The sequence below is a fragment of the Spinacia oleracea genome, chromosome 6, assembly GCF_020520425.1.
Source record: "Spinacia oleracea cultivar Varoflay chromosome 6, BTI_SOV_V1, whole genome shotgun sequence".
Classification (NCBI taxonomy): domain Eukaryota; kingdom Viridiplantae; phylum Streptophyta; class Magnoliopsida; order Caryophyllales; family Amaranthaceae; genus Spinacia; species Spinacia oleracea.
Window position 1 is genome coordinate 145,574,465 of NC_079492.1, and position 14,620 is coordinate 145,589,084.

Below are 14,620 nucleotides of genomic sequence, written 5' to 3' on the forward strand. Positions count from 1 at the left end.
AACAAAGTACAATAAAAAGTTAATTAGAAAGAAAAATGGAAATGAACGAGAGATCACAAAAAAAAAAAGGTTTTCTGTCAGAAAAATCAAACAAAGGTTTGTAAAACCAACAAAAATACATAAGGAAATAGATTAATGAAATAAATTGATAGAATGAAGTTGAAGCCATCAACGAGTAAGAGACCGATTCATTACCATAATAGAGCATGCAACAAAAATAGAAAATAAAATAAGTGGGTGATCAAATATATTATGGTTTCATATTTTTGACAATAAAGGATAATGGAAGATTTGATTCCATTTTGTTAGTTGGCGTACATGCCAGTAAAAAGATTACGGGTTACATACAACAATATTGCCGTGAATTTATAAAATTTGCCTTGACAAAATCCGCCCCCTAACAAAAAAAACAAAAAAAAACTCGGTATTAGTTAATTTTTTTTCTTACATAAAATCGGGTTTTTATTGGATTTAGACCTAGACCGAACAAATTGGGTGCACCCAAACGAAAACGGTAGAGTAGCGAAGGGGTAAGTGGTGGTTAGGGATGGCAGCGGGTCCAGGACCCTACCCGGACCCTGTCGGACCCTACCCTAAAATTAGGGTATGGGTCTTTATTTTTTAGACCCTATAGGGTAAGGGTAGGGTATGGGCATATGCTGTTTTTTTTAGGGTAGGGTAAGGGTCTTAATTTTTCAGACCCGTACCCTACCCATACCCTACTCGCGGACCCTTAAGACCCATACCCTATATGTAGACCCGCTTAAATTTTGTTATTTTTATGTACTTCACTTTTTTTTGTAGGATCTTGATGATGATATGGACGATAACTACTACTAAAGTACTGACTATTTATTAACTTAATGTTGTGTAGTTAAGAATGTGGGATTTTGTAACTTATGAGCTTCGTACTTTAAAATGTATTGTGTTTAAGGAAAGACAAGGATAATTTTTGAAGACTGGCTATTTATTTGTTTTAAAATGTCTTATTAATCGTTGTTCTTGTATTATTTTTTTATATTACGTATAATTGCATACAAAAAAGGAAATAAAAGTTATAGTTTAACGCGGATCCGCATAAGACCCTAGACCCTACCCATACCCTGTCGGACCCATAGGGTCCGAGTAAGGGTCTTAAAATTTTAGACCCTATAGGATAAGGGTAGGGTATGGGTATATGTCAAAAAGTTAGGATCCGAGTCCGGGTATTACTAGACCCTACCCAGACCCTACCCATTGCCATCCCTAGTGGTGGTCGTCGTACAAGACCAGAAACAAACAAATTTCCCCAAACCCAACTTTTATTACTCGTCTTCTCATTTCCCAACCCTGCAATCAAGGCAAGCCTCGCTTTTCGCATATTCCTTTCTCTCTAATCAGGGATTTCGATTCCAACTTTCGAATTCAATTCAAAATTCAATTCAAATTTCCCATTTCGTCAAATCACATTGTTTAATCTTTTCATTTGCACCTATTCAATTTCTTTTATCTTCCCTCAATTTTTTCCAGTTGTTGATCTCCACTTTCAATTCACTGGTAAGCATTTAATTAATCCCTAACCCTAGCATTCTTTTGATAATGTGATCTGTTATGTAATTGATTTAATTATATGTGTTCTTCCCATTTCTAAATCTGTCAATTTCGCAGGAATAAATTTTATTAGTTGATTAGCTAAATCAATTAATCAATCAAAGCTGATTTGGGATCTACAATGACGATCCCAGACCCCGAGCATGCAAATTCATCGAACAATGGAGTGAATTACTCGCCGCAAGATGAGAAGCGCATCGTAAAGGAGTTGAATGATCAAGCTGAATCTAATCTCAAAGAAGGCAACTTATACTATGTTGTCTCCACCAGGTAAAGAATTTATTTCTTTTTATTTTCTTTTGTAAGAAGGGTTCAAGGATTGCTTTCTATTTTTGTATGTCTTTCTATGAACAGAGTTTCCTTTTATTGATGTATGTATGGCGCTTTCTTGGCCATTGTTTGTGTGAATTTTATGCCCAGTTTGTATATAGAATGCTGTAATTTATTGGTTGATTAACAGTTATAAAATATAGCTTTGGTTAATTGGTTAGTTTGTCGAAATATGGCTAGTTAGTGTGAGATTTCTTTTGGAAGAGAGATTTTGCAGTGTTTTTTTTGGGCAAATCAAAACACAAAAACTGGAGCACGAAAACAAAAGAAAGAAAACTACATAGATCCAAATCATCTCATTGAAGATGGAACCAGAGGCCTAGCAACCCCACTAAAATCTTCCAATAAAATGGTTTCAAAATTCATTTGGGACCCCCTAAAAAAACCAGCCGTTGATCTGAGTTAACACCAACATATGGCTTGCCATTTAGGATTTATCAAGTTTAATTGTCAGAGAGTAGCATTGTATGAGAGCACTCATGTGAGGATTGTATGAGAGCACAGATGAATGAGCAATCTGCCTTGCGATTTCGGATTTATCAAGTTTAATTGTTAGAGAGTAGCATTTCAGCTTGTTTCTTTTGATTTTCTTCTGAAAGCAATTAGAGCTCCGAGCATGGAAATAGGGGAACATTGCTATATTTAGATAAGGATGTGCTCATGATAGCTTGTCTTGGAACCAACCCAAGGTTAGTTAGAGAATGAGAAACCAAGATTAAAGCACAATGGTGACCCCCCACCCCCTGCCCAAAGATGAGGTGTTGAGTTTTGAGGAAAATGGCTTGTTTTTAGAAGTTATGCTTGCTGTAGAGTGTAGAGGAGTGGGATTTTCACTCTAAATGGAAGATTTCGCATTTAATGGGAGCCAGGTCATTTTCCCTGATTGTACTCTTCAGTATCATTAGGTACTTCATGCCCACTCGCCCTTAGTTCCTTTTTTTGTGCCTGATTTTATCATTATTTTGGCTGTACGGTTGTACCTACTTGTTATTACCAAAACTGAATAGCAACAAAAAATTTCTCCTTTAATGTGAGAGAAATGGGAAAAATGCTCATATTAGAGTAAAGTCAGTCTGCTCCTATGGCTTACGTACTATTCCAGAACTCCCAAACACCACTCTTGAGTTAGTAGAACAATGTCTCTGACATTGCTGATGGCTTGTATAAATTTGCCAAAGGGATAAAATTGAATTCTGTTGATTTTGATTCCATTTAGGTAATTAGGTTCATGTTTTTTAAATATAGATGTTGACGGAAAAATGAAAACACTCATGTAATCTAAGAATACAATCAAAATGCGTCCTACACCACTGTGCAATGGCTATTTCTAATTACCTAAGATTCTAAGGTGCATGCAGCTGTATTCATGTATTGATTTTATTTGTAATGGCACATTTTATTGTCTTTAATGCAGTTGGATACTTGGATAGCTAAGTTTATATGAATCTTAAGTGTTGTACTGCGTTCCTAAAATGCCCATTGACAGATTCTCTCTTAGTTTCTCTCATACTGTTTTTTCATACATGATTTCTTTCCACTCATGTGAGGATTGTATGAGAGCACAGATGAATGAGCAATTATAAATGCTTCTTTCGTTAAGTGATTTTCATCATGCTGTAGAATTGTTACTTATCGACGCTGTTTATTAAATTAAATTTCACTACCATCTATTATTGTCTTGCCTAGGAGGTGTATCAAAATTGACGTATCAAGGTGTCAGCTATTTTGCGAAGGCTTATTTTTGTTCATTTTCTTTTTCTGTTTAACGAAAGTTTACTTAGGGTGGTCCTAAATTTTTTCAGACTAAGATGTTCATATGTTTTAATATGATACCATGTTCTTCCCCTGCTTTCAGATGGTTTATAAGCTGGCAGAAATATTCTGACCAAGAAGTTGAAGATTGTGAAATGAATGGGAGTTCACCAGATTTACATGGAGTTGCCAGACCAGGGCCTATTGACAACTCTGATTTGATTGTAAATGTAAATGGTGGTGATGTTGATAACTTAGAGCTTTCAAGAACATTGGAGGAAGGGCGAGATTATGTATTAATTCCTGAAGAAGTTTGGAAGAAGCTATTGGAATGGTGAGGTTTTTTTTTCTTTTTTTCCCACTGGTTTTTTTCCTTCTTGTCAAATATCTTATTCTTTCACTACCTTTTTTGTTTTCCAATCAATTCTATATGGGTCATACCAGATACTTTCTTTTGTGAATTAATCTAGATATTAAGATTTAATAGTGGATATTTTCAGAGTAAACCGCAATATTAGGTTATATGTTAGCACATACTCCGTAATACACTGAAATGACTTGTGATATAGGACTATACGCACATTTAATTTTGTTTCTCATAGTTGTGTTGCAAACAATCATCAACGTTGATATTGTAGTATTCTTTCTTAGTGGAGGACTACGTAGAGTAATTCTTAGCCATTTTTTAATTTGACTTGAATTTTATAGACCAACAAGATTCTGATTTTTTTTATCAAAAATCTAAAATATTCTCTTACTGTTTATTTTGCATGCTTTCGCTCTAAAAAAACAGAGATTTTCAAGGGTAAATCCACATTGATCCAGAACGTAAAAATTAAGTAGAGGTGGGAATGGATTTCACGAAGTATGTACAATAGCTGTTGGCTTGTGGCTAGCAGCTTTTACACAATTATTTTTGGTTCATAAAGTTTCATACGCGAGTTTCTTAAGTTGTCCAAGTATTTTTTGTTTCTGCCAGCTCAGTGGTGGATTTCCTTAGGCTTTAATGTGATAGATAAGTATGCTTCTGTAGTGCTGGGCTCTTGGAGAGCTTGGTGAAAGATATGTACGCTTCACTAGGAGCCACTTGCAGAAGTAGAAGATAATCCATCAATTTTTTTCCAAATATCTGTTAGTGAATCAATTGGAGGGTTACGAGCTACTGGAATTTTGGTGGAGGTCATGATACTCTTTTGTCAGTTAATACTATACCTTAGTTGGTTCAGAGGAACTCTGCTATCTCAAATCTAATTGCGTCCTGTTTTAGACATGCGTAATTAAACTAGACTTTTAGCCTTCAACTTTTCAAAGCATTTTTTGAGACAAACAAAATAATGGAAGCTGATATGGTTTGGGCCATCTTGGGGATGAGGCTTTATGTTTCATCGAATGCATGTCTATATTTTGGAAAACATTTTGGGTGTTCCTTTTATTTTACTCTTAAATTTAGATGCTTGAGTTTGTTAACTTCTAACATCCTCCCCTCCTCATACTAAAAATAAATAGGAAATATGTTCTATGATACCTTTGATTAACGATAAATTTTCTTAGGTACAATGGAGGACCTCCACTGCCTAGGAAGCTGATTTCTCAGGGTGCTATTAACAAAAAGTTCAACGTTGAAGTCTATCCTCTATCTTTTAAGCTAACAGATTCCAGGGACAATTGTCAATCTGACATAAGTTTCAGTAAGAAGGTACTAAATCAATAAATTCATTTAATTTTTTATTTTATTAAACATATTGGAAGTTATTACTTGACTATGTTGCTTAAGTGTCAGTTTCACAAATTTAAACTTCCATGCTTCGTTTTGATGTTATCTTGGACCTCTTTGAATAGAGGAGAGCTATGGGCTGTTTTTTATTTTCAGTTGCTGTGTTGACTGCTTTGTGCAACTTTCTGTCTTTGTCCTGTTTGCTTGCTTGTATTCTGATAAGTTCTACTTTTCTGTGAATCTATTAACCAATTATAATAGGATCTGTCACCTTTTCATGTTTTTATTGATTCCTAGAAGTATGATATAGACATGTTATTAATTTAGAGGATTAGCCGAATAACCGTTTGAAATAAATGACTTCCCTTTTCCTTCAAATTCCGGTAAACATGTATTATCCTTCTTGATTTCTCTCTGTTTACCTATGGATTGACGAAACTTATCAAAAGGGTCCATAACTCCATTGGACACTCATATTTCTGAACACAATGAAGTCTTCGGGGGAGTAGAGGTATTACCATATATATATAACTTAGTTAAGTTTAGATTTCTGTGTAAGTGGAGGTCCAGTATGTTAAAACATACTATTATCTTTTTTTTTGTTTCTATGTTGCAACTATTTTCTGGTTCTGACTTTAAGAGTTTATCGTTGTGTTCAGGCTTCTATATTTGAGCTTTATGAGAAAGTATGTGCACTTAAAGGGCTACCACAAGAGAAGGTGTGGGTTGCTTATTGTTCTCCTTTTCTAAACATAGAAGTTTTTCTTCTATTGCCTGATTTCTCATATTTTGGATTTTCATTAATGTGAACAGTTCCAAGTATGGGACTACTTCAATGAGAGGAAGCAATGTATATTAATTCCATCAGACAAGACTTTGGAGGATGCTAACCTGCAAATGGACCAACATGTTAGTAGTGCTTTCTTAATCTGCTTTGTACAATGTTAATAAAAGTTGTCACTTAACTTGCATGTCATTTATGATAGCTGGAGATATTGAATGTTCAGATGCATAACTTATGTTTAAATAATTTGTTTGGGGGGGGGGGGGGGGGGGGGGGACGGGGGGGGTTCCACGTGGAGTATAGTTAGTAAAGGATTTTGATTGGAAGCTATTTTCTAAAAGTCTATGATATGTTTCAGAGGATATAAGAAACAGTCTTATCTCTATTCTATAAGCCTACTCTTGTGGAGTTTGGTGTCCACCTAAATTTTTATTTTGCCCCTCATTAATCAATATTTAAATTGTTAAAAAAAACATGAATAAAATAAAACTTGCTTTTAATTGTTCGGTCACCTATCTTTTAATATTTTCCCTTAGTTTTATGCAAATCATATCATGTACTGAGTATTACGTATTTCAATAGGTTCCTTTGATAATAATCTTGAAATTGAGTCACATTTTTTTTTTCAATTTTGCATTCTTTAAACGTATTTTCTGATTTTCTCTCCACGACTCCACCTCTTATTCTCCCCATTTGCTTCTTTACAATTTTCAATGCACATCTTTTAACATTTATTATTTATATCTCAATCATGTGTTTTTAAATATTAATGAAAAGTTGATATTACGTAAAATGAAAACACACATTGTGACAAATCAAATGAAACCCGACGTGACTATGTTTCCTCTGTATATTAGTAGGAACTTATTGTCAACATTGTAGGACTATGATCGGAACATTCCTTGTAAAAAGGGAAAAATATGATAGAATTCTTGATAAGATGAAGAAGAAATATTCCAAGTATTTGTCCTTACCAATGTCTATACCGGCATAATCTCTTAGACTACCATGCTACCGCCTCACTTACACAACCATCGTCTACCACTCAATCAAACCAACTACTATCAATTCCACGAATGAGATGAATATTCATGTCGTTTCGTTACTGTATTGTAAAAAGAATCTTAAATGGTGAACCAAAAATGTACGGAAGTTAGCCTAACTTTTACAAATAAGGTTTATCACTAGCAATTCTAAGGCTTCTGGTCATCAACCCTAGCCCTTAACTTGAGTTACTGCTTGGACTTAATTATTGTCTGGTATGAACTCCGAACTCACACTTTTGCCATTTCAGATGCAGGTAAATAAATTAGGATGGTTAGATTTTTGGGCAAGGACCATTTGCCGACTTTAATATTGAATAAAATCTTGTAGTATGAGGAGAGAACTTGTCATGTAAAATATGTTCTTGTGTTTTTTGTTTCCTCACCAAAAACTATTATGCTAATTTTTAGTTCATGGATGTGCTCAGAGGTTGAGAGCTTACCCAAATTCTTGGCCGGTCTCTCTTTACCACGTACATATAACTCGTAACTTATTATTTTCTGTGGCTGAGCTAAGTGTTGCAGTGGATCGACACTTAGCTTTAAAAATTTGCCTGAGGGCGTGATAACTTTCATCTAGCCCTTTTTTATGTGAGTGATAATCCTACTACATTGGTGTTTTCTTTATGTAATTCTTTGTTATTTGTCCCTCTCAGAAATCATAACTTAAAATAGAAAGTCGACATATGGCCATGTTTGACATCTGTGCAGATTATCTCTGTTTTTCTGTTGTTTTTACTGTTGTAATGATGTTTTTTCCCCCTCGTCTTGTAGATTCTTTTTGAGGTGCGAACTGTTGGGGAGGTATCACCTGGCCTTGGGGTTGTTCCAGCTGGAAATGAGCTGGCTTTGGTTCCAATAGAACCCTCTAGGTCTGCTGTGACAATTGCTGGGGGTCCAGCCTTTTCAAATGGTTACTCGACGAGATACAGTTCCAATTTGTATTCAGGATTGAGTTCTAGCTCGACGTCTGAGAATGGTGGTCATGATAACAATGGTAGTGTCAGAAAGAAGGAAAAAGGAGGGCTGTCAGGGTTACAGAATCTTGGGAATACCTGCTTTATGAATAGTGCTCTTCAGTGTTTAGTCCATACTGCATCTCTTGTTGAATACTTTCTACAAGACTATTCTGACGAGATAAACAAGCAAAACCCATTGGGAATGCATGTATGAACTGTTGTATTTTCTTCATTTTGAGTTTCTCTTGATCTAGAGTTAAGATGGAGCTTGAGATATTGAGCATGTGTTGTCTGTATCCTTTCTGTGTAGGGTGAGCTTGCCACTGCCTTTGGTGATTTATTGAGGGAAATGTGGTCTTCTGGCCGGACATCGATTGCGCCACGTATATTTAAGGGGAGACTTGCTCGCTTTGCTCCCCAGTTCAGTGGGTACAATCAACATGATTCTCAGGTTAATTCCTTTTTTTGCTGATTATATATTTGTGTTCTGATTACGTGAAGTTTCCCCAAACGCTAACCCTACACCATCTTCACCCCTAAATGTCGCTGCCACTTTGACTCACTACCGTCAGGTCCGTCACCACATCATATCCGCAATCTTCAACACCATAAATGTTGTGTCGAGGAGGATTGTTTTGGGGGTTGGTTGATGACAGGGTACATGGAAGAGAATGTGACAGGTGGCTGTCTTGGCAGTAATTGCCAGCGAGGGAAGAAAGAGTGAGGTGATACCGGACCGGAGTAGGTTGATATGGTAACCATGGTGGTGTTGGTGATTGTTGAAGGTGTAAGGGTGAGCAATTTAATGGGAAATTTTACAAAATCTGTAAGATGGTAGTTCTAAATGGTTTTAAATCTTGGGCGCGATTCGGTGGATGGTTTGCAGCCTAATATCTTGGTCGCGTTAAGCTCAATAAACCTCCACAATGCAGTTGTAATGTGGTGATGCTGCCGAGATTTAATACTATAGACACCACATATATGTATTAATAAAATATTATTAGGTAGTAATTCCAAACTCGACATATATTTGGTAGTTCCCCACAAAAATCCCTTGTCAAAAAGTAACTCTGTAAAATACTACTCCGTATTAATTAGATAAATGATTAGTTGTTTTTCTCATTTAACTTGGTACAAAATCTGACAAGTTTAGTGAGCTTTGACCATTTAGTCAAATGGTACCTAATGTTTTGACTTCAGAGGCAGTTTTTAGTTCTAACTTGAGCTATATATGAATTGAGACTGTACATTTAGTCAATTTTTCTTCTTTGTTTGGTCTGCTATATTTTCCTATTCCTACATCCAATTAATTATTTTCTTTTTTTGTTTAAGTTGCTAAATGATGAGTTTGTGTATCATGTATGTAGGAACTGCTTGCCTTCTTGTTGGATGGATTGCATGAAGATTTGAACCGTGTTAAGCAAAAACCTTATATTGAGATGAAAGATTCAGATGGCCGACCAGACGAGGAATATGCAGAAGAGTGTTGGAAAAATCACAAGGCGCGTAATGATTCGATTATTGTTGATACTTGTCAGGTTGGTAATCCTACTTGTTCCTGTTAATCTACTTTAGACTAACATCTCTATTTAAGAGGGGTTTGATACTTTTGTTCACTTCAAGATTTGGGTTTGGAATCACCCAAAATACCACTTGTGTAGTTCATATGTATTGCAAATTTCACACCCAAGGTCCGCACCTTCCAAACCTCCTAAGGTATCGGGTTTGGAGGAAATCTCCAAGTCTGGAATCAACCAAGCGTAATAAAGAAAATAAAATAAAATAATCAACACCGATGTCTGTATCTGCACTCTTTCACTGTGTCGCCCAGTTCATCATTGCCTTCATCTTCAACACCCAACCTAACTATTCCCATAACAACCGACCACCTCCGTGTCTGCTACCATGAACTTCACTACCCCCCTGCCACATATCCCTGTCTCTAAAGTAATATTTTAGTTACCTTTTTCTTCGCATTCCAATCTAGAACTTCAATTGATTAAATAATTTAGAGAGAGAGGAGGGATTTTTATTAATGAATATTCCAATCAAATAATAAAGTTTACTTTCAGCTGTATGCAACCAAACACATAATGAAGGGATCATTCGGTAGGTTTTGTTTCCTTTCTTCTGTTTTGTTTTCTGAAAAAAGAAAACAGAACTCGTTTGTCGAAACTGTTGAAAGAAAACCATTTCCTTGCATTTTTTTAAAATAAAAGCTGAAAGTTAAAACCACTAGAAGTTGTTTATTATTTTGTTGATCAGATGTCTGACATATCTATGCCGACTATCCTCTTCATAGTCGTCAAGTCTGCTGATACCAAATTCTACCCCATCACCGCCTTTCTTTTAAGCGGCACAGATGTCAGGGTCTCTGACATTCATCGTCTGCCGATGCTACAATTACTGTCAGTGTCTCCGTCATCTGTTGCCAGTCGATGATACAGCTCCGTCATTATTTTGCTGCATCTTAAGAATCCCTAAGTTAACTCTATCCCAAAATTAAAATTGCCAACTCCAATTGAATTATCGATGAAGTAAATTTTCTTATGCCCATCGATTTTGTGATGAAGGCCATGAAAAGATTAAGCTTTTTTTTTTTTTTTTTTTGCTTTAGCTTGACATGCAGACAAGGAAAGAGAAAGAAGAGGAGAAAGAAACAATTAAAAGAGGGGAGATGGCTTTCATATACTTCGTAGAGAAGTGTAAATTAGTTAAACATATCTATGATGAACAGTATAATCTACGTAGCCAATTTATATTCTATTTATTACTCCCTCTGTTTTCCTAAGTTATACTCACTTTCCGTTTTAAGGTGTCAACCTATTATTTTATTCCATTTATGTCAACCTTTCATTCATATTATGTCACTTCCCACCTCACTTTGTGGGACCCAATAAAGTTAAATAATTCTCCAACTCTCTACATCTCTCCACACCTTAATGCTCAAGTACCAACTAGTGTGGTTTCCCACCTGAGTTCTCCTGAACTCGGGAAAACAGAGGGAGTACTACACGCTTATAAATTGGCTACGTATATTTTTATCAAGAAAATCATATCATTTTTGAAGAAACCTAAAACCATAAACTACAAGCAGTTTCTAGTTTTTAGAAAACTGAAAACTCACGATAACACCGAATGGACCCAAAGGTATGGATTTCTGGGTATTACTCATCCCCAACCCATGAGTTGGATACCTAACCCCATAATTCCATAAATCATACCGAGGACGAACAAAACACCCCCTGATTATTCTGAATCAGAACTTGTTGGCAATGCTATCAAGTTTTGTAATTTTCATGTAAGATAATAAATATATATGTTAATGTTTGCTAACCATGTTTGGTTGTGATTAAATGCACAGGGCCAATACAAGTCGACATTGGTGTGTCCAGTTTGCAACAAGATATCGATTACATTTGATCCTTTCATGTACTTGAGTTTGCCCCTGCCTTCAGTGACCAATAGGACGATGACGGTTACTGTGCAATACGGTAACGGAAATGGGCTCCCAATGCCGTATACTGTGACTGTTTCTAAACACGGATGCTGTAGAGATCTGATCCAGGCATTGGGAACTGCTTGCTGTCTAAAGAGTGATGAGAGCCTTCTTCTTGCTGAGGTAGATGTGCTTTATATTGTATCCTTCCTACTTCTGGCTGTGTAGTATATCTATGTGACTGTGTCCAGGGCTCTGACTAAATTGTAACCTTCAACTTTCAGGTTTATGATCACAAAATTTACCGGTATTTGGAATCTACTTTGGAGTCGTTGTCTTCCATCAAGGATGATGAGTATATTTTAGCATTCCGCGTTCCTAAGAAATCGGGGTTAAAGAAACTGGAGATAGTCCATCAATCCCCAGAAAAGTAAGTGACACTGTTAGAAGTCTAGAACTGGGTTACAGAAATCCCTTTCTTCCCCTTCTCTCTCTGGAAGATAACATAAATGCATATAGTATTTGCTGGTCTTTAGGAAATCTTAACTGCATTTTTCGAATTAGTTTTACAACTTCTTTTATGTGCAAGTACATTAATGAGCTACATTCCTCATAGTTAACACCTGATGACAGGAAGCTTTTAGGATCGCCACTTGTCACCTATTTGCAAGAAGAGCCACAAACTGTTGCTGATGTTTGTATTGCCATCACGAGTATCCTTTCTCCTTTGAGGAAAGCCCATGTTTCGTTGAGTAGGAATCACAATGAGGAAAATGGCTCTATATCAGGAGACAATGATGAAGCTGATAATGGGCACATAGACAACACTGCAGGAAGCAATTGTGCCAGCGATGTACCTTTCCAGCTCACAGTAACTGACGACAGGCTTAGTGGCAAACTTATTGATGACGATTATGTCAAAAGTAGTTCTTTCTTGAGGGTTACTCTCCATTGGACTGATAATGAACACAACCTTTATGATATTAGCTATCTGGAGGATCTTCCTGAGGTGTGCAAGTCCGGATTTTCTGCAAAGAAGACTCGGCAGGAAGCTGTTTCTCTATTTTCATGTCTGGACGCATTTTTGAAGGAGGAGCCTCTTGGGCCTGACGATATGTGGTAGGACATCGTTTATGAGATCAATTTTGTTAAGTCTTTTTGGCTATACCCATCATGTTTTAAATCCGTGTGCATAATTTATTGTATTCTACATCTGAACGCAGGTTTTGCCCAAATTGCAAGGAACATAGACAGGCCTCCAAGAAGCTAGATCTTTGGAGACTGCCAGAGATACTTGTCATTCACCTGAAACGTTTCTCTTATAGCAGATATTTCAAGAACAAACTAGATACCTTTGTGAGCTTCCCCACCCAGAATTTAGATTTGGGCAAATATGCAAAGGACAAGGATGCTTCCAATGTTCGGTACGTATACGAGTTGTATGCTATTAGCAATCATTATGGTGGCCTTGGTGGTGGACACTATTCTGCATTTGCAAAGGTCAGAGTTCTGTCTCAAAATTTTGCTTCTTTGGCTTAGTTGTGTTTTTTGTTGGTGCATGATCCACTCTAGTGTTCCTAAGATGCATATATCTTTTCATTGCAAGTCATAGACTTAAGCGGACCTTATGCAAGACAATAAGAGTTACTTTCTGGGTTAGATATGAAGAGAGTTGCTACCATTTTTCTTGTTTACTCTTGGATCATAATATTTTTTGTAATTCAAAGACATTCTCCCAATGCACAATCATTACATTATTAAGTAGATTATAGATGACCTCAATGCATCCTGGCCAGCTGTTTGACTAGTTCGTAAAATGAGTTAGTTGGTGAGACTTTAGAGGGATATGCAGAGGGAAGGGCTGCAGAGGGGAGGGGTGGTGTCTTGCCTATAAGCTTTTGAAAGTTAGAACGATACTGGAAGATCATGTGGACATGTGGTTGTCACTCTGGCCAGTAATTTTTGGAGTGGTTACAATTCAATCTACTAGTGATTATTTATTTACTCCCTCCACCGAGAAATACATGTGATTATTATTTTTGGGGAGGGAATACCTTCCTTTTTGAGTTTGCTACTCCGTTCATTTCCGCCCCCAACCTGGCGGGGTCCCCCTTTGGTCGGAAGGTGAGAAGAAACATTTTTTCTTAAGTGAGGAATAAGTTGAGTAACGTGTCGTTTAAATATCTGTTATTCTTGACTTCTTCATTTTCCATACATTTTCATACCCACATAAGACGAGCATCTGTCTCTGTGATTGCTGTAGATTCTTTGGTATATTCCTTGAAAAAGGGCATGCAATTTCGTAAAAAGTGATGTATCCATTTTCAATTACTACTATTAAGTCCATCACTCAACACAAGCTTAAAAGACGTTGAGTGCATGGTTGGTTTCATCTGAAAACTTATGGGCTTTGTTGTTTCGAACTCTGCAGTTGATTGATGAGGACAGATGGTATAACTTTGATGACAGTCACGTTTCTCCTGTAAATGAATCAGAAATCAAGACATCAGCTGCATATGTCTTGTTTTACCGTAGGGTGAAAGTTGAAGCAAAATCTGAAGACAGAGGTTCATCTTAGGAACATAATCATTCTTAAAGGCAGTGTTGATTGTGCATATCATCAACAAACGGCATTATAAATGTATTTGTTGAGGCAGGCTGAATTTAGCTATAGACGGAGCTGATGAACAAGGGTTTTTTGTTAACAAGATTTGGAGGTAGGCCTTCGTTATTCCATTTGCTCATTTGTTCAACAAAATTTTGAAGTGAGCAGCTAGATCATAGATTCTTATGTATAGGTCTGTGGCCAATATCATTAGTCATTAACAATATTAGGAAACATTTTTAAGTCTTTTCACACCTTGTGGTGGATTACTTAGTTTCATTTTGGAGAACACGTTGATGTGTAACTACTCTTTCCTACACCCTTCATTATGAAAATTTTCTTTTGATGATGTCTATTCCGAGTATGAATCTGGTTTGCGCTAAGCTAGCAAGTTTTAGGTTATA

General features: G+C 36.5%; 1 protein-coding gene across 1 annotated transcript; it reads left to right on the forward strand.

Moving 5' to 3' along the window:
- The first annotated feature begins 1,299 nt into the window (after positions 1–1,299).
- Positions 1,300–14,565, forward strand: LOC110796052 (ubiquitin carboxyl-terminal hydrolase 10-like). The gene is made up of 14 exons (XM_022001087.2): positions 1,300–1,536; positions 1,648–1,860; positions 3,776–4,006; positions 5,224–5,368; positions 6,046–6,105; positions 6,200–6,295; positions 7,988–8,380; positions 8,483–8,623; positions 9,540–9,710; positions 11,537–11,794; positions 11,896–12,041; positions 12,245–12,730; positions 12,835–13,111; positions 14,043–14,565. Exons 2-14 carry the CDS (start codon positions 1,712–1,714, stop codon positions 14,187–14,189), a joined length of 2,700 nt encoding a protein of 899 aa, XP_021856779.2. The 5' UTR covers positions 1,300–1,536; positions 1,648–1,711; the 3' UTR covers positions 14,190–14,565.
- The last annotated feature ends 55 nt before the right edge of the window (positions 14,566–14,620 follow it).